General features: G+C 38.9%; 1 protein-coding gene across 2 annotated transcripts in view; it reads right to left on the bottom strand.

Annotated features, from left to right (window-relative positions):
• Nucleotides 1–982: 982 nt before the first annotated feature.
• LOC126299141 (metaxin-2) overlaps nucleotides 983–21,750 on the bottom strand; it is a 49,282-nt gene continuing 28,514 nt past the window's right edge. For both annotated transcript variants that reach the window (XM_049990909.1, XM_049990908.1), the window contains exons 4-7: nucleotides 19,587–19,679; nucleotides 11,113–11,277; nucleotides 8,209–8,285; nucleotides 983–1,231 (exon numbers count right to left, since the gene is read on the bottom strand). In XM_049990909.1, the coding sequence (XP_049846866.1) occupies nucleotides 1,072–1,231; nucleotides 8,209–8,285; nucleotides 11,113–11,277; nucleotides 19,587–19,679 (495 nt within the window). In that variant the 3' untranslated portion in view covers nucleotides 983–1,071. The remainder of the gene's footprint in view (nucleotides 1,232–8,208; nucleotides 8,286–11,112; nucleotides 11,278–19,586; nucleotides 19,680–21,750) is intronic.

The following is a 21,750-nucleotide window of genomic DNA, read 5'->3' as shown; positions in this document are numbered from 1 at the left end:
TTCTGAGTAAAGTGAAGGGCAAATACTCCAGGCAGAGTAGATGGAAACAGTGTAACACTGGGTTGTATCTCTTATGATTACAGATCCATGTAAGTCTATGTTCACAGTTCTAGGTTCTTATTTCGACCATGGGATGATACTTAATTCTATTAACGTGCCTAGAATGGCCATGTAAGGTATTCTGAATGGATACAAAAAACTCTTGTTAACACCTTTCACCAGTCCTGGCACGACCATCAGTACAAAACAACTGCCATGTCATCCTCTGCCAACTTTGTTATTGGATGCAGTGTAAAAGGGATGTGGGGTCAACAAATCACTCTCCTGGCCTTGGTCAGTTTTCATTACATGGAGCTGCTACTACTCGGTCAAGTAACATGAAAAATCCCTGATAGCCTCACGAGTCAAAACCACGTTCTACACATGGCAGTCAGCCATGCTGACACTCAGCTATGGAGATGGTCTCTAACAGGATACAAATCCATTCAGAAATCAATAGAAAAGTAATTTTCCATCTCAGCAGGATATGTGCACATTGCCACATGTCTGGTGTTGTGCTACAAGTACTTTATTTTCTGTGTTCAAATTTTGGTTCTGGGCAGCTGTTCTGGCACTAAAGTGCTATAAAAAAAATACTGGGGCATTATTTTATGGACAAACCTAATAATATCAAAATCAGCAAAAACAAATGTCAAAATTGGGTGAAAATAAACAAAACAGGCAGACAATGACAAAAAAAGAAAATTATATTTCCTGTCTCTACCCATGGGGTAAGGATTTTAAAGAAGGAGAAGCACACAGTTGTACACTGAAATCACAAAGATTGGCTGAAAGGTAGCATAACACTTTGGAAGGGATACCTAGGGAAGAGAAGAAGACACTCCTCATTCCAGGTCATGTAGTCAAAACGCTGACAGAGAATGCCATGTCGGCATACAGGAACACTAATTATTTGACAGAAATGTTATTTCTTTCACGCATATAAGAAAACTAAACAAGCAACTTTATTAATAAACTTCAGAATTACAACTGTCTTATAACAAAAACTACTTTGTACAAAATTAGCACAATTTACTGACTAATCCTTTTGAAATATTTATTTTCAATCAATTTGCACAACTGAATTATGTTTGAATAGCCTCGGAGAATGGCTGCAAATTTGTTGTTTGGCAATGGAGTTGTTAAGATGCTAAACACGTGTCCAAATACCAAGGCATCCAACTCTGTTGGACTGAAAAATAAAAACAAGAGTGTCAAAAAAATCAAGTAATTATAAATGGACATGATGATTACACATCTATTTTAAAATGAATTATGAGTACAATGTCAAATTCAGTAACAATAACATAAAAACAATTATGAAACTAATGCTATTTTTAAGGAAAAATACACATTCAGATGTGTTCAAAATCTTGCAAATTAGTATAAACTATGATGCAAAATGATGCTGATGGAAGAAATGTACTTCACAGAAAGTAGTGCACACCACAGAAGAATTAACAAGCACCTTATAACATGGTGCTTCATGCAAAAGTGGCCGTTTTCAGACAATTCTGAAATAATAACTTGTTGTTGTTGTTGTTGTTGTTGTCTTCAGTCCTGAAACTGGTTTGATGCAGCTCTCCATGCTACTCTATCCTGTGCAAGCTTCTTCATCTCTTAGTATCTACCGCAACCTACATCCTTCTGAATCTGCTTAGTGTATTCATCTCTTGGTCTCCCTCTACGATTTTTACCCTCCACGCTGCCCTCCCATACTAAATTGGTGATCCCTTGATGCCTCAGAACATGTCCTACCAACCGATCCCTTCTTCTTGTCAAGTTGTGCCACAAACTTCTCTTCTCCCCAATCCTATTCAATACTTCCTCATTAGTTATGTGATCTACCCATCTAATCTTCAGCATTCTTCTGTAGCACCACATTTCGAAAGCTTCTATTCTCTTCTTGTCCAAACTATTTATCGCCCATGTTTCACTTCCATACATGGCTACACTCCATACAAATACTTTCAGAAATGACTTTCTGACACTTAAATCTATACTCGATGTTAACAAATTTCTCTTCTTCAGAAACGCTTTCCTTGCCATTGCCAGTCTACATTTTATATCCTCTCTACTTCGACCATCATCAGTTATTTTGCTCCCCAAATAGCAAAACTCCTTCACTACTTTAAGTGTCTCATTTCCTAATCTAATTCCCTCAGAATCACCCGACTTAATTCGACTACATTCCATTATCCTCGTTTTACTTCTCTTGATGTTCATCTTATATCCTCCTTTCAAGACACTGTCCATCCCATTCAACTGCTCTTCCAAGTCCCTTGCTGTCTCTGACAGAATGACAATGTCATCGGCGAACCTCAAAGTTTTTATTTCTTCTCCATGGATTTTAATACCTACTCCGAATTTTTCTTTTGTTTCCTTTACTGCTTGCTCAATATACAGATTGAATAACATCGGGGGGAGGCTACAACCCTGTCTTACTCCCTTCCCAACCACTGCTTCCCTTTCATGCCCCTCGACTCTTATAACTGCCACCTGGTTTCTGTACAAATTGTACATAGCCTTTCGTTCCCTGTATTTTACCCCTGCCACCTTTAGAATTTGAAAGAGAGTATTCCATTCAACATTGTCAAAAGCTTTCTCTAAGTCTACAAATGCTAGAAACATAGGTTTGCCTTTTCTTAATCTTTCTTCTAAGATAAGTTGTAAGGTCAGTATTGCCTCACGTGTTCCAGTATATCTACCGAATCCAAACTGATCTTCCCTGAGGTCAGTTCTACTAGTTCTTCCATTCGTCTGTAAAGAATTCGTGCTGGTATCTTGCAGCTATGGCTTATGAAACTGATTGTTCGGTAATTTTCACATCTGTCAACACCTGCTTTCTTTGGGATTGGAATTATTATATTCTTCTTGAAGTCTGAGGGTATTTTGCCTGTCTCATACATCTTGCTCACCAGATGGTAGAGTTTTGTCAGGACTGGCTTTCCCAAGGCTGTTAGTAGTTCCAATGGAATGTTGTCTACTCTGGGGGCCTTGTTTCGACTCAGGTCTTTCAGTCAAACTCTTCACACAGTATCGTATCTCCCATTTCATCTTCATCTACATCCTCTTCCATTTCCATAATATTGTCCTCAAGTACATCGCCCTTGTATAGACCCTCTATATATTCCTTCCACCTTTCTGCTTTCCCTTCTTTGCTTAGAACTGGGTTTCCATCTGAGCTCTTGATGTTCATACAAGTGGTTCTCTTTTCTCCAAAGGTCTCTTTAATTTTCCTGTAGGCAGTATCTATCTTACCCCTAGTGAGATAAGCCTCTACATCCTTACATTTGTCCTCTAGCCATCCCTGCTTAGCCATTTTGCACTTCCTGTCGACCTCATTTTTGAGCGTTTGTATTCCTTTTTGCCTGCTTCATTTATTGCATTTTTATATTTTCTCCTTTCATCAATTAAATTCAATATTTCTTCTGTTACCCAAGGATTTCTACTAGCCCTTGTCTTATTACCTACTTGATCCTCTGCTGCCTTCACTTCTTCATCCCTCAAAGTTACCCATTCTTCTTCTACTGTATTTATTTCCCCCATTCTTAACAATCGTTCCCTTATGCTCTCCCTGAAACTCTGTACAACATCTGGTTCTTTCAGTTTATCTAGGTCCCATCTCCTTAAATTCACACCTTTTTGCAGTTTCTTCAGTTTTAATCTACAGGTCATAACCAATAGATTGTGGTCAGAGTCCACATCTGCCCCTGGAAATGTCTTGCAATTTAAAACCTGGTTCCTAAATCTCTGTCTTACCATTATATAATCTATCTGATACCTATTAGTATTTCCAGGGTTCTTCCATGTATACAACCTTCTTTCATGATTCTTAAACCAAGTGTTAGCTATGACTTCTTTATGCTCTGTGCAAAATTCTACCAGGCGGCTTCCTCTTTCATTTCTTAGCCCCAATTCATATCCACCTACTACGTTTCCTTCTCTCCCTTTTCCTACACTCGAATTGCAGTCACCCATGACTATTAAATTTTCATCTCCCTTCACTATCTGAATAATTTCTTTTATTTCATCATACATTTCTTCAATTTCTTCGTCATCTGCAGAGCTCGTTGGCATATAAACTTGTACTACTGTAGTAGGTGTGGGCTTCGTATCTATCTTGGCCACAATAATGTGTTCACTATGCTGTTTGTAGTAGCTTTCCTATTTTCCTATTCATTATTAAACTTACTCCTGCATTACCCCTATTTGATTTTGTATTTATAACCCTGTAGTAACCTGACCAGATGTCTTGTTCCTCCTGCCACTGAACTTCACTAATTCCCACTATATCTAACTTTAACCTGTCCATTTCCCTTTTTAAATTTTCTAACCTACCTGCCCGATTAAGGGATCTGACAGTCCACGCTCCGATCCATAGAACGCCAGTTTTCTTTCTCCTGATAACAACATCCTCTTGAGTAGTCCCCGCCCGGAGATCCGAATGGGGGACTATTTTACCTCCGAAATATTTTACCCAAGAGGATGCCATCATCATTTAACCATACAGTAAAGCTGCATGCCCTCGGGAAAAATTACGGCCGTAGTTTCCCCTTGCTTTCAGCCGTTCACAGTACCAGCACAGCAAGGCCATTTTGGTTATTGTTACAAGGCCAGATCAGTCAATCATCCAGACTGTTGCCCTTGCAACTACTGAAAAGGCTGCTGCCCCTCTTCAGGAACCACACGTTTGTCTGGCCTAACAGATACCCCTCCATTGTGGTTGTACCTACGGTATGGCTATCTGTACCGCCAAGGCATGCAAGCCTCCCCACCACGGCAAGGTCCATGGTTCATGGGGGGGGGGGGGGGGGGAATAATAACTTAATAATACAAAAGAAACTATAAGTAGTGGAAAGTCACACAGCAGATAATCTAAAATGCAAGGTCACAAGAAAAAAGAAGGATTGAGTAGAAAGAGGTTTAAAATAATGGCCATTTTCATATACATACATTTTCAGTACCCCACTGCAAGCAACACGACATGAAAGGTCTTGGAATATGCAACATTTCATGCATTTCAGGTCACCCTTTCAGAAGATACCTGCTAATGTCATGTTTTAAAATGCCATTTCACATCTTTCTTGTCAGTAGAATTTTTCTGTTTTTCTTTGTTGTTTCCTGATTTAATATATTCAGTAACACCATAGTAGGCACAGTTCTCCAACTGAATGTGATGCAAGAGAGGAGCGGTATAGCACAGCATAACAACGGGAATATGCAGGTAAATAATGCTTGCTCAGGTGCAGGAAGGTATAAATCCACAGGGATAAAACAGAATAGGGGTATGGGAAGAAGATGAAAAAGCAATGCACAGGAGTAAATTATTCCTACACATGTAACTGGAGTGTCAGATATCTATGAAACTGGTGAGAGGTTGAAGTTAAGGCAAATGAGGGGGCACATGATCAGAGGGAGTACATGAATAAAAAGAAGAGAGTGATGCATTCTGTGCAGTTTTCCCCTATCAGCCTGACACTACACATTTCAGTTGTTCCCTCACCTAGCAAGTACCAACAATAAGCATGTTGCATGTTCCATATGGGGATGCAATTCCTGCTTCAGTTAGTGGCACATGGAAAGACCTCGATATTTTAAAGTTTCAAAATATTTTGCATATGATATTCTTCATGTCAGGGCCCAATCGACAGCAATCAAAGGCCTATCAGAGGATTTCCATCCTTCTGTTTCTTTCCAAGGTGATGCTTGTAATGCAATCAAGTTAGAAACACAATAATAAATGTACAATACCAGTGAGTATCAATATCTACAGTTCAATATAAATAACTTCGTATACACACATATTCATTAATAAATCAGTTGTTTCATATTTAAATATTCATATTATATACATTTAAATCAATATTGTAGCATTTTATTTGAATTTTTCTACATTTGTTTTTATTAATTGATTCAAATATGTATCTGTAATTAATACCACCAAAGCTGTAAACTCTTTGATTTTATATTATATTCTTCTTCACTGTGCAGTCTTGATGGGAGAGAAATTGCAAATGAACAGCCTTGGTGGGAAAACGATGTGAAATAGGCAGCCTTAGCAGAAGAGGTATTGTAAATGTAGATAATGTGTTTTTGCAATAGTTCTAAAGGTAAAAGTACAGGGTGACACATGGGAGACTGACAGTTTTGAACTGCGTAGTACTGAGGGTGCGGTGGTGGGAGGTGGTCATGGTGGGGATAGTTCTGATCCACACAAGATGCCATTTCATTTACTCAGTCACTATGGACAGTGGGACTTGCACCATCGAGTGTTTGTCTATGACAGTTTCGTGAAACGTGTTGAGTCTATTATTGCTACGCAGCGATTGTTTCATGCGCGGTGTAATGCCGGTCGACATGGAGCTGTTCTGAGCCGTAACAGAATCCTCAGATGGGTGGAAAATTTCAGATCAACTGGTCCGAGATGCAGAGTAACGACACTAGAAAATGTTGAAAGTATAAGACAAGTGGCAGTCAGAAGCCCAGGACAATCAGCTAGGTGTCATGCTAGTGAGTTACGAATCAATCGTGAATCAGTTAGATGAATTTTGCATAAAGAATTAAAATTCCATCCCTACAAAATGCTCATTGTCCAACAACGTAAGGTGACTGATTTTGCTCTACGAGAAGACTTCGCTTACAGAATGCAAGTGATTTTGGGACAGAATGAAAATGAAATTCTATTGATGAGCGATGGAACTCATTTTCATTTAAACGGGACCGTGAATAAGCAAAAACTGCGTTACTGGGCTCCAGAGCATCCACACCTTATCCACCAGCATGCTCTACACTCAGAAAAAGTAACAGTCTGGTGTGCTCTTGGCTCTGTTGACATTATTGGACATTATTTTTTTGAAGAGAACGGGGCCATAGTTACTGTTAATTTGGTTTGTTACATTCGTATGCTTGAAACATACTTGAAACCAGAACTAAGAAGATGACGAATCCCTTTAAAATGCGTTTGGTTCCAGTAGGATGGGGCAACATCGCACACCACAAACACTTCAATGACAGTTCTTAGACGCATATTTCCTGGCCAGATTATCTCATGTTTTGGCAATGTTCCTTGGCCTCCCAGATCTCCCGACTTGTCAGTATGTGACTTTTTTCTGTGGGTGTACCTTAAGAACTGTGTCTGTAACCACAAACCACGAAATTTGGACGAGTTGAAGAATGCAATCATTCAAGAAATTGCTGCCATCCCTGCAGAAATTTTAGTCCGTGTGACGGAGGATTCTAAGAAAAAAACTTGAGTCCTGCATTCGAAATAATGGACATCACCTTGACGACATTATTTCTCACAATTAACTTTGTTAACTAAAATGGCAAAAAATGAGCTTTGATTTTGTGTAAATAAACATGCATTAATTTTAAAGTTGGCTGAGTATTATTTCATTAAAAACCATCTGTCTCCTGTGTGTCACCCTGTACCTTTTATTAATAGTGTGCGAATATTAGAGAATATAGTTGTTTCATAGTTTAGAAACTTTATTTCATTGAAAAACAATTGGAAGCCACCTGAATAACAAAATCCTTGTACTACTTAATGTTTCTTCATATTAGAAATTGGATCTGAGACTAGCATCATATCCCAGAGAAGACAAGAGAAGACAATGTGACAACCCATGAAATAACAAGGACACACAGTATTTTATGACTATAGATGTGGATGAGGGATGTGTTGCAACATACTTAAATGATCAACACCTGTTTCAAACACAGATCACTGAACATTAAGAATTGAAGACCCCATTATACAATGCCTGCTGAGAAAAAGGGAAAGGTGGACTACTGTGTGGTTTAAACACTTCCTCTGATTATCCTATCTCACATCTCAAAACTTGACATTTTTAACAAAATGATATGAAAGTTGCATCTAGCGTATTACTACAAGTAACGTTAATTAAACAGCCATGTGGATGTGCACAATATCAGCAATTAAATCCTTTATTAAACTTCTCTGACTTTTTATAATTTACAAAATTGTACGCTGCTTTCAATAATTCCCATTTTATGCATATATTTAACATGCTGGCTCAATTTTGAATACAGGGTATCAAATGGAAGGAGAGAATCCATGTGACTAAAATATAAATGTGTTGTTTGTTACATTAATTATTAAAAGCTGGTAACTGGAACATACAAATGAGGGAAGGTAAAACTTACTTGTCTCCAAAATAATATGGCTTGTCACCCAGTCGCTCAGATAAGGCATTACAGCAGGTTTCTACTTCTTCGTACACCTAAAAAATAAACAGTTCCCTAACAATGAGCAACAAATACGTGAAAACTGCTTTGGCCATAAAAAAATAAAACAACTTGTAATAGCATAAATTCTAAAAGAATTGCAAAATATATCTCATAGTATATCACTTTGTGAGTGCACTAGCAGCAGAATCATCTTTCCTTTATTTATTTAATCTGATTATTTTTATTGACATGAAGTAGCTGCCAAAAAGTTAAAATTATACCTATTATAAACTTATGCCTTTTGTTGATTGTCCACACATTTTGATAATACTAGGAGAAATAAAATAAACAAAAAGAAATGGTGTACATTAATTTTCAGACCGCTTTCTTTTCTACCTGTTTTGCTTACTAACCCAGCAGTCTGTGGTATCACTATTTTTAATAATACTAATAATCATCATCATCCAAATAGCATAGCTGTGAAATTTATATATTTGTTGCCACAAACATTTGGCTGTTTTGTCCAAATATGTTTCTATTTTTGAGATTGCCATTATGGTGGCGAACTGTGAACACTGCTGTTTTTTCCAAACACATATCAGATTTTGCTTCCACACTGACAGGTGAATGTCACAATGTCTCTTGCTTCAAAACATTTTGCCTGCCTGCTGCTCTTTCATTGGCTGTGTAAAGCCAGCTGCCTCATTTCCTATTATTCTGACATACGTGACAGTGAGCACTGACATATTGTAGCAAGAAACATGTAACTATGCCACTGGTCCCTTCCTATCTAGACTTCTACCACCTCCTGCAGAAATTAATACTATTGTTGAGTATTTGTACAATTTTAAAGTCAATTCAATTCTTACTACAAGTGGATTCAGGCAAACTGTGCTTATACATGGTAGATGTCCATAAAAGCCAAAGCATGTGGTGTAGATTTCCAAGGTTGGCAACAACAAAATTTGCTGCTCACTCACCTCTCCCCTCCCCACTGTCGTAATAGTTCTCTGCTGAGTTGGTGTCACTGTCCCCTTTCCAACCCTTCCTAAGTGCTGACCTCGAGCAATTGTGAAAAACAGATTCCAACATGATGAAATTTGCTGCTCGATTATCGTTCCCCTACCAACAATCATAATAGTTCTCAACCAAGCTGGTGTCTCTGATCCCCCTCCAACTCTTCTGAAGTGCTGACCTTGAACAACTTGAAAGACAGGTTGCAATATCTTCTAGTGAACAGGTGATACATTTAAAAAAACAAACAACTAATACATAAATAAAAGTTTACAATTATAATTCAGTCCCATTCTTGAACTTTTGCTCATCCTGCGATCTAGTGACATCTGTTGATACTATCTCCATGACAGGTCTTGCAACTACAATTTATTCTTGCGATTAACAATTATGGTCTGGATTAATTTTCCTTCTCATTTCAACTGAATGTCACCACCATGTTCTAAAGTTGGTAATGAATAATTCCAGTATTCTAATATGTGACAGTGACTGACTTTCTCATTTGCAATGCACTTAGAAAAACAATAATTATCAAAGTCTCTCATAGCCAAATAAAATATTGGTATGGACTCTGAAACAAGTAATGATTTTGGAAGGAGTACATGTCTGTTTTGGAATGTTACCTTTATTTAAGAAGCAACATTGATGATTGTACACTGTACCTGTACATGCATTAGAATGTTTATTGCAAACCTGTTCAAATACAACAAAAGTTTGTAACGTGATAGCATTAAATTCTATTTCCTTCTCTGTTTCACAAAATTATCAAATTTTAATCAGAACAATAGACAGTCACCGTGGCTAGTTCATAGTTTCTTGCGTATCTCGGGCACTAGTGCCATGCAAGTCAATGTCACATGATTGTATCAAGTGCCTAGGTATACTGGGAAATCTCGAGCCTGTTGGAGCATTAATATCATTTGCCGAGCCTTGCCCTTCTGCATTCTTCAGGAGAACTCTGTATGTGACCTCAACAGCCAAAGCTTCACCTCTAAATGTAAGATGACCCCCAAATACTCTACTAAATAACATAAAAATGGTGACCTCAGCAGTAATAGTTTAATCTGCAAATATAAGACAACAGTGTATTGTTTGAATGATGAATCGGGGGAAAAAAACTCATGTTATAATCAGGTAAACACGATATTTTGTTTCTTTAGCCCTTAATAGTCTACAATGGTCTGCATTTCAACATGAAGTAATAATAATGTCTTCACAAACATTTCTTCTGTTGTTACAAATGAGCTATTTGAAGAAACTATTCACATTCTATATGAAGAGGTCAAGCAAATAATGTTTGTTCCTCACAACTTGTAGTTATACATCCAAATTTCAACTTCAATAAAATTTTCAGTGCGCAGCAGAAGGTACACTGTAACAAAAGCTTCTGACACTAGGAGACAAGTACTGTCATAATAAAGCTTTGAGTTGAGCCCTAGTGAGTGTTCGTACACAATTTCAATTTCTCTTCTAGGCTATAGTCTGTAGATACTGATACATGCAAATTGCAACTGCTTCCAAAAGCCCTGTTGGGAATCTTCCACTGTGAACTCTAAGGATTCCAGGAAGAATCAGGAATACTGTCCACCATTTCAAATGAACAGACCTATCTTTCTTTAAGATAAAACTCTTTCCTCTCCTTCACTGTGGTGATATTCTTTTTATAAAGAGTTCATAAATGAAAGCACAGAAGTATTTAGAAAGCAACTGAATACATTTTATGATTCATGCAACATGGACACTTAATTTGAAGTTGTTAACGTTAATTTAGGGTCACAGTGTTGTTAAAAAACAGTATGTTATCTTTTAAAGAAAATCTATAAAGAGGAAAAAATAGAGAAAGTCACAGAAGTTAAAGAAACATACCTCCTCTAATGTTTTGTTTGCCCATCCGAGAACTGATAATTTCTTCATAACCTGACTCCTCTTCTGCCAGTTAACAACATGATTCAATGGCCACGGATAAACTGAACCATTTCTAGGTAATGTAACTTCTTTCATTGTTCTTTTGTCACACCAGCAAATATAAAGCTGAAATGAACATAAAAATGTATATAAAATGTAAATTTCGCAGTTTTAATTTTTTAGACTGTCTTCCACAAACACAGGGGGCACTGAATATATTACACACTTTTGCTATCCTCATGAGCATCTTTTATGATTATTCACCTTAGCTTGCTCCAAATCAGTTAGGATAATACTGCCAGGATATAACAGCCATCATCAAAAAGGCTTTCTTTATTTCTACATGTTCTTCACACTCTAATAAAGGTGCTAACCCATAATTTTATCTATCAAATAACTTGTCAAAACAGTTACACAGTCAGGCACTGACTACAATATTACTGGCCCTAACTGTTTATGCCTGTTTATAATTACTAGGTCCGCTGCTCGTAGTCTCGAGGTAGTGTTCTCGCTTCCAAAGCATGGAGTCCCAGGTTCGATTCCCGGCGCGGTCAGGGATTTTTCCTGCCTTGAGATGACTGGGTGCTGTTGTGTCATCTTCATCATCATCATTCATCCCCATTACGGTCAGAGGAAGGCAATGGCAAACCACCTCCACTAGGACCTTACCTAGTACGGCGGTGCGGGTCTCCCGCATCGCTCCCCTATGCTCTGTCTCAGAGTATGGGGCTTCATCATCATCATCATCATCATCATAATTACTAGATCTGAAATGGTTAGCAGCAAAGAGAAGCATAACTACATTTTGTTGCTTTAGGCGGAGACTGGAATGTATATACTAATTACACACAGATAAGGCTTAGGTGGCAGTTGTACACAAGTACCCTCTGCCATACAATGTAAGAAGGCTTGCAGAACATTGATGTAGATATAAAAACACTAGGAAGGCTACAAATGAAGTGACATATATAAAACCAGAGGGTAGTGTATCTGTAGGTAAACTGCAGCACAGGACAGAGCTAGTTTAGTTGCCAGGTATAATGTTTTCTTTTATTTTTACTTCCGTTCTTTCAGTTGTCCTCTTGCTCTCGGCACTGGTAAATTGCCACTTAAAACATTAACTACACACTTCTTCTCTGTTCTGAAACCACTTATCAAGCTAAGAGCATATTTTAAAAACAAAGATTCCAAGACTTACCAAGCGGGAAAGCGCCGGCAGACAGGCACATGAACAAAACACACAAACACACACACAGAATTACTAGCTTTCGCAACCGATGGTTGCTTCTTCAGGAAGGAGAGGGAAAGACGAAAGGATGTGGGTTTTAAGGGAGAGGGTAAGGAGTCATTCCAATCCCGGGAGCGGAAAGACTTCCCTTAGGGGAAAAAAAGGACAGGTGTACACTCGCGCACACACACACATATCCATCCGCACATACACAGATACAAGCAGACAGCAGACAGATATATAAGAGCATATTTTTCTTTTCCTGAACTACATGTCTCATAATCATTACTTCCTTTACATAGGGAATTGCACTACTCACTTTAATTATTGGAAAACCAAATTGACAAAAGAATTTATTTAAAAATGTAAATGATATACACTGAGGTGACAAATGTTATGAGATACCTCCTAATATCACGTCGGACCTCATTTTGCCAGGCACAGTGCAGCAACTTCATGTGGCATGTACTGTAGAAGCCTCCTGCAGAAATATTGAGCCATGCTGCCCCTGCAGCCATCTATAACTGTGGAACTGTTGCTGGTGGAGGATTTTGTGCATGAACTGACCTGTTGATTATGTCCCATAAATGTTCCATGGGATTCATGTTGGGTGATATGGGTGGCCAAATCATTCACTCTAAACGTTCAGAATGTTCTTCAAACCAGTCATCAGCAATTGTGGTCCAGTGACAATTCCGCCACTGTTTGGGAAGGTAATATGAAGTCCATGAATGGCTGCAAATGGTCTCCAAGTAGCTGAACATCTCCAGTCAATGATCGGTCCAATTGGGAGAGAGGACCTAGTCCATTCAACGTAAACACAGCTCATGCAATTATGGAGCAGCCACCATTTTGCACAGTGCCTTGTTGACAACTTAGGTCCAGCTTTGTGGGGTCTGTGCCAGACTCGAATCCTACAATCGGCTCTTACCAACTAAAATTGGGACTCATCTGAACAGGCCACAGTTTTCCTCTCAACGAGGGTCCAACCAATATGGTCATGGGCCCAGGAGAGATACTGCAGGAGATGTGTTTTTGTTTCTGTGGTTATTTCATACACAGTTGCTTGTCTGTTAGCACTGACAACTCTACGCAAATGCTACGGCTCTCAGTCATTAAGTGAAGGTAGTCAGCCACTGTACTGTCTGTGGTGAGAGATAATGCATGAAATTTAGTATTCTCGGCACACTCTTGACACTATTGATCTCGGAATATTCCATGTTCAAAGTCTGTTAATTCCCATTGTGTGGCCATAATCACATTGGAAACCATTTCATATATATCACCTGTGTACAAATGACCTTTGCCAATGACCTGTGCTTTCACACCTTGTGTGCACTATAAGGTCGCCATTTGTACATGTGCATATCACTATCCCATGACTTTTGTCACCTCAGTGTAGTAAATAGGAAGCATGGTATTGGGTAAATCTGAAACAATCATTTACTGAAAACAAGTTCTAACTATATTTAGTATATCAATCAGTATAGTTGTCTATGAAGCAAAACTTGTTCAGTGTTCAAATATGAAAAATCATGTGATGTAAAGCTAGGCAATGAGTTCAACCCATGCAAATAACAATTACATGTAAAATATAATACATGGTTTTATTTTATAATGTAAGCTGGAAGTACGTAACAACTTCAGCCAGTCACACTGAGCTGCTAGTTCATTTACACAATGAGAAAAAGCCTTTAGTTTTTATAAAAATAAATCATTTGCTTTCATCAAGCAGTTATAGCAGAACAAATTACACATCATAACTTATTTAAATAATGGAAGCCAACAAGCAATGAATGCAACCATGAGTTAATATCTTTAACTTCCTACTAGGTAATACACATTCTGAATGGACTGTCATCGGCTGTCTCTTGTGTATTCGGGCTCTTGACACCAGGAAATATGAAACAAATGACTAGGTCTCACTTACATCATCATCATAACTGTCATCATCACCACCACCACCACCACCACCACCACCATTTATGATATTTAATATAATTGTAGTTGACAGCAATATTTCTATCTATCTTTCCTTCCTGCTTCCTCTCTATTGGAGAATGAAGACAAGTTTTCAGTGCACAGAGCTCTGAGATATAAGTTATGGAAGGTCAGTACAATAGATAAAATAAATAATGTCTACACCCTTTAGTAGAATATTTACTGTCGAGACTGTAGTGTTTTAGAACAGTGTGTGTAGGTTGTTAAAAAGAGAGAAAATTTTTCTTCTTTAGGGCCAACAGCATATATATTTGATAGTGATATGACGTCGCAAGAATAGAACTGTCTAACTGCTGTCACATCATAATTAACATTTTATTTTCAACATCTGGACATCATTTACCACCTTACTACAGCAGTGATAGTTATAAAACAGCCCACTAACAAAGTAATATGGACATCACATCAATCTAGACGTAACTCCCTATTGGCTTCTGTCTCGGGTTCTTTGCCCGATGTTCATCTAATGATTTTACTGACGTTTCGCCAATAGGAGTGGATGGCATTGTCAAAGCTTTACCCTCCATTGCCGGTGGTGAACTGGAGCCGAGCTCGCGGCCGCAGACTATATGTAACTGGCACGCCAACGTCCGAGAGCTTCCCTGTGGTCATTTCTGATGTGGTTCTCCTCTTGCTACCTGTGACAGTTGTTCACTGCAGTACGGCAAGCCAGGATCTGTTTACCTTAAGGCTTTCCTCTTTCTTGTTGAAACTGTTCATGTGTTTTTTTTTATTTCTATAGCTTCTCTGAACAAGCGCGTATGATAAGTTCTTCTCTACAGCCAGAGCTACTGTGTCGTCTAATTTTATTACGTGGTCGGTCTCACTCAGTGCACACTCTGTCACGGGCGATTTCTCCACCTGCCCCAACCTGCAATGTCGCTTATGTACTTTGATCCTGGTGTTGATTGATCATCCAGTCATTCCGACATAAACTTTTCCACATGTGCATGGTATACGGTATATTCCCGACATTGCAAGTGTGTCCCTTTTCTCCTTTGCTGATCTAAGACACTCTTTGATCTTCCTTGTCGGTTGAAAATCATCTTTACACCATGTTTGCACAATATACTGCCGATTCTGTCCGTCACTTCATTGAGAAGCTGACCAAACTGAAACTTGCACCAAACAACATCCTGGCCAGCTTTGATGTTGTTTCTTTGTTTACGAAAGTGCCACTCAGTGACGCTCTGGAGCAGATCGGTTCCATTTTCCCGCAAGACATCAAGAAGCTCTTCCATGCATGTCTAACCACGAGCTATTTCACGTGGAATGGTGATTTCTATGAACAGCTGGAAGGCATCGCCATGGGTAGTCCTCTTAGTCCAGTGGTGGCCAACTTCTTCATGGAACAATTCAAAGCACAGGCACTGGACCTGGCGACTTGAAAACCTAAGGTGTAGTAGAGGTACATTGATGATACTTTCATTGTCATTGTGTGGAGCCATGGTCAAGTACAGCTCGGTGACTTCCTAAGACACTTGAACAGCCTCCATGCCAAAATAAAATTTACCATGGAAGTAGAAAAAGAAAAAAAGAACTGCCATTTCTACTTGTGCTGCTCACAAGGGATGGCGAAAACCTGGGACACAGCATTTATTCAAAACCGACACACACAGACCGATACCTGCACAAATTATCAAACCACCACCCGAGCCAGAAAAGAGGCATGATTAATATGCTCGTAATGCGAGCAGGACGAATATGTGAGCCGCAGCACCTGAGATGCAAAATGCAACACCTGGAAAGTGTTCTGAGAAGCAATGGGTATTCCACAAATTATATTAGAAGTGTAACAGAGCCAAACACTCGGCGAAGTAAGCAATCAGAAAAAGAAATGTCGGATACAGCCTTTCTGCCATACATTCCCAGAGTGACGGACACAATCGGCTGTATATTGCGCAAATGTGGCGTAAAGACGATTTTCAAACCGACTAGAAAGATCAAAGAGTGTCTTCGACCAACAAAGGATAAAAGGGATCCACCTGCAATGTCGGGAATATCATGTATACCATGCACATGTGGAAAAGTTTACGTCAGAATGACTGGACGATTAATCAACACCAGGATCAAAGAACGTAAGCGACATTGTAGGTTGGGGCAGGTGGAGAAATCGGCCATGGCAGAGCATGCACTGAGTGAGACCGACCACGTAATACAATTCGCCGAAACGGAAGTACATGTAAAGAATCACTATCACACGTGCTTGTTCAGAGAAGCTCTAGAAATACAAAAACACGCAAACAGTTTCAACAAGAAAGCCTTAAGGTAAACGGATCCTGGCTTCCTGTACTGCAGCAAACAACCTCACAGGTAACAAGAAGAGAACTACACTGGAAAGGACTGCAGAGAAGCTCTCGGATGTTGGCGCGTCAGGTACATATAGTCTGTGGCCGCAAGCTCGGCTTCAGCCACTCGAGCTGGCGAAACGTCAGTAAAATCACTAGATGAACATTGGCCAAAGAACCCAAGACAGAAGCCAATAGGCTAGTTTTTCAGCAAGTGGCCACAAAAGCCTTAACAATCTTGTAATCTAGACGTACTTGAAAATGGCAATAAAGTTGAAACAGTCTGTCATAAATAAATATTACTTATTATAAGCAATAGAGAATACTGTGATAAAAATCAAAATTTGAAAAATCTGTCAAATGTTTTGTGAAATGATTTGTTTAAAAGTAAGAAATGCAAAATATTAGGGAAACATTTGATGCGGCTTTGAATGATGCTTGAGATCACATACAGAAAATGAGACTGCACTGCCTACATAAACCATTAGACAAACGTCCTTCTAGCATGCTTTGAAGTTCCAAGATTCTAAGTTAAACACTGAACATTAAATTCTGTATCAGTATATTTTTTGCTGTATATGATTTCGAGTACCATTCAAAGGTATGTCAAATGTCTCTCTAATCTGTTTTCTTAGTTACTTTCAGAAAAATTATTTTACAAGACATGTGACTATTATTTTTCAATTTCTTATTCTGAACTTTTTATTAACAGTTAAATATCACACCAACAGAACTATCTATGTACAACATAGCTAGGGCTTGAATAGAATAATTTTTGACACATTAGTTACATAGCTGTTCTTGACATTTGAATCTTCCTTTGAATCAATAATTAAGCTTTTCTTAATCACCGGTTTATTTCAAGCATCTAAATGATTCTTTACAAAACTAGTCCTCACACTGGTCCATTTTCCCATTTCCCATGCTCTATTTGTCTATGAAAATTCACACACAGACCCATTGCATAATTTTTATGGAGTCCTAAAGTTGTTCTGCTCAAACATCTGACTGTAAAAAAACTAGGTGCTTCACAGAGGCAAATGGTGACAAATAACAACAACAACAATAATAATAATAATAATAATAATAATAATAATAACAATGGAAGAAAAACAGATACAAACATGTAGTACTGAACCACAATATTATTGCACTTGGCCTCCTGTGGCCATTATGAGAAACACATGGTGACATTACAGTAAACATGTATAGTGGCGACTAAGGAAAATGCATTTCTTTGCCAATGCTTTCAGGTAAACTGTGAATATACTATCAAGTGCTTCAGCATGTCCTCGTGAAGTACCACCAGAAATGCAGTGTGATGTTATCTATAATCATGAATACCCTATGAGTGGAAAACAGGAGGAGGTGTCATGAAAGTGGCCACACTCAGATGGAAAAGTGATTATATTCAAAGTTGTACAATATTGGCAGGAAGAATAAAAGCAGAAGTAGGTAATCATGCCTCTACAGGAAGCAGTCTTATGGGTGGAAAAAATGATAGGAAAGTTAGAAAGAACAGTAAAATACACTTTGAAAGACTTTAAGGAAGAGGAAGAAAGCAGGGAAAAATTAAAACTCCTAGAAAACAGCAGTCTAGAAAATTACTTTTTTTAGGCGACTTCAACAAAGCACATATTTGAAGAAAATTTTTGGAGCATAACGTGCAGAAGAAGGAAACATTGGGAAATCTGCTTATATTTTCAAAAACTGAGATAAATTTCCAGAGGGAAGGGAAACATTTTGCATAATTTTGAGGAGATGGTATTTTATTTTTAAAAAAAATGTAAAATAAGAGAAACATCCTAACATAGAACAGCTACATTTTTGCAAAGTGTATTGAATACTTGAGAGCCAAATAAACCAGTAGTATTCACAGATGAAACATTGGTGCATACACATTATACCATGAAAAAGAGCTGGCAGCACGGAGACGTTCTGAGTGTAATGACTAATAGCAGTGCAGGCCAAACAGGTTTTGCTGTCCACACTGGAGCAGCAATGTGTTTCACAGAAGAAGCAGAGTTGGTTTATGATTTCAAATCTAAGTTCCATGATTTTCGCAATTATATGAATGGATATAATTATCAGAAATGGTTAGAAGAGAAACTGGTTCTTAATATCCCAGCTGGTAGTATTGTTGTTCTTGATAATGCACCATATCATGCTGTTCAGACAAATAAAGCTCCCATTACTGGAACTCGCAAAAATGACATAACTGAATGGCTCATTCAGAGCAAAATCAGTTTTGAACCAAGCTGAAGAAGAAATAAGCTTTTAAGTGTGTTACAACAAGCCAAAGCGTTTTTAAAGCAGATACAGTTTTAAAATGTAAGGGATATAATGTTCTGAGGATCCCACCATACCACTGTGATCTGAACCCTATAGAGTTAATCTGGGGTACAATGAAACATAACACTGCAGGACAAAAGTTTATTCCATTAATTTAACTACCCTGAAACAGATAACCAAACGGACTTCATGTAATATTACACAAAATGTTTCGTTAGAACCTGAAACATGTCAAAGAAATTGAAAATGTATATTTATGCAGAGATAGGTTAATGGAAGACAGTAAAAAATATAATCATCAGTATTGGTCTGGAGAGGTAAGACGAGTATGCAGCACATGACTATGACAATAAACTTACACAGTGGATGAAATTGGAATGGATTCCGGTGAAACAGATACAGCAGATGAATCACTCAGCATTTACCCCTTTCGGACCATCCACTTAATAACTATTAATCACCAAGATTAGTGCAGTTTTAATTGCATAACTGTACTTGTGCCATCTTTCCTTCCCTCCACAACCCCGATTACATGCTGTGTCACAATCAGCAAACTGAAGCAGCCTCACTCCCCGGTGCAATAATATTGTGATTGACTAATTTTTTAAAAAAAGTAGTAGTTTTACCTCAGCAACTGCAAGTACAGTGTTTACGAGTGACATGTAAGCTCTCATGTCTCCTTTGTCAGCTGTATCCAAATCATTCGTCAACGATATTCCCTAGAAAATAAAATTAAAAAATATAACATAAACCTTGCAAATCAATAGGAATCTAACAAATACAAAACATCATATACTTGAATAAAGCACTTGCTTAGTCATATTAAATAAGCTTGAAAAGTAATGGTATGGCAGGGTATCAAGTTGAATTAATGATTAAGTCATTAGAGGCAGATCACATGCATGGATTGGAGAAGGAACCGAATGCAAATTGGCCATTTTCAAAGAAATTCGCCTCATCTGATTTAAGGAAACCAAAGAAATTCCAAATTGGGAAACACACAGCATAGTGGTAACCTCAAACTACTTTTATTCAGGAGGAAAAACGTGTAAATTATTGTTTTTTCTATAAATCATATGAGCTAGTTAAAATAATTTGGATAAGCAAAGATTTGTTGAAACAGAAGCATATTAAAAAAATTAAATAATTTCAGTGATGATGCCGAGTACTTAGTCGACACCCACCCACTCGAACCATGTGCTGAGCTTATTCTTATACACATCTCCATGACGTTTCGGATTTTCTGCTTCCTGTAGATTGGCTTACACAGTGGGTTTTCCTTTCTTCTCAGGTTTCCATTCCCCAGTTATTATCGAGCAACTGTTGCCCATACAGTACCTGTGTCGACAGTGTAGGACTGGACTGAATTGGATTGTATGGGGGAAGAGACCAAACAGCGAGGTCATCAGACTCATCGAATCAGAGAAGGAAGTCGGCCGTGCCCTTTCAAAGGAAATTGGAGGCAACAGAGTGAGGCTGGAGTAGTGTCCTTATAAAGCAAATGATGGCCAAGGTGAATATGGGTCACCGCACGGAGCTGTTTTGGTGAAAAGTTCGTGCCCATAGGGAAAGTGGCAGGAGGCCAGCATGAAGTTGCAGAGCAAGAGCGGGAAGCAAACTGCAGGAGGTAACAGAGAAGAGGGACATGGCCCCATACCGGCGATCAAAGGAGTCTTCGACGGAGGAGGCATAGAATGGATGGACACACATTGCAGACAAATAGCATGCATAGCTGCTGAGGAGAAAGTCATGGCGGTCGGACGATGGTAGTTTGGCAGCTTCTGCATACAAACACTCAACTGGGCTAGTGTAAAAGGCGCCAGTGGCCAAACAGAAGGCACGGTGGTGGACGGTATTCAAACGGCATAAGAGGGACGGACGTACAGATGCATAAACGAGACACCCATAGTCTAGTTTCGAATGGATAAGGGACTGATACAAACGGTGGAGGGTGGTCCGATCCACTCCGCAGGAAGTACCACAGAGGACACGCAGGACACTGAGGGACCCCATAGAGCGGGCTGCCAGGTAAAACACGTGGGAGGACAAAGAAAGTTTCCTATCGAGCATGAGACCCAGGAATTTCATGGTTTCAACGAATGGAAGAGCTACAGGCCCAAGATGTAAAGGTGGAAGAAACCAACTGTGCCACCAGAAATTCATACAAACAGTTTTGTCAGTGAAAAAAAATGAATGCCACTGTCCATTCTCCATAAGTGAAGACAATTGAGACATTGCTGAAGATGTTGCTCAATGAGACAAGTCCATGGAGTGCTCAATGAGACAAGTCCATGGAGAACTGCAATAGACAGAAAAATTGTCAACGGAGATGTTCGGCAGGAGACAGACCATTATAGATGTGTGTGTGTGAATTCCTAAGGGACCAATCTGCTGAGGTCATCGGTCCCTGCCATGATAGGGTTAGTGGCAATAGCAAAGAGGATGACACTCAGGACAGAACCCTGAGGAACACCATTTTCCTAGATAAAGGTGTCCGACAAGGCAGAACCCACACGTATCTTGAAAACTCGAAAAATTCCTAAAGGAAACGGGCATGCGGTTACAGAAGCACCACGTATAGAGAGTGTGAAAGATACCAGTCCTCCAGCACTTGTCGAAGGCTTTCTCCAAATCGAAAAACATGGCCATAGTCTGGGATTTCCGCAGAAAACCATTCATGACATGGGTGGACAAAGTGACAAGATGGTCAACTGCAGAACAGTGTGCTCGAAATCCACACAGTGCAGTGGTTAGTAAATTGCGAGACTCGAGCCACCATACCATCCGGGC

The sequence above is a fragment of the Schistocerca gregaria genome, chromosome X (assembly GCF_023897955.1).
Source record: "Schistocerca gregaria isolate iqSchGreg1 chromosome X, iqSchGreg1.2, whole genome shotgun sequence".
NCBI lineage: Eukaryota > Metazoa > Arthropoda > Insecta > Orthoptera > Acrididae > Schistocerca > Schistocerca gregaria.
The sequence above is the reverse complement of the archived record's forward strand: the minus strand, read 5'-3'. Positions and strand labels throughout refer to the sequence as shown.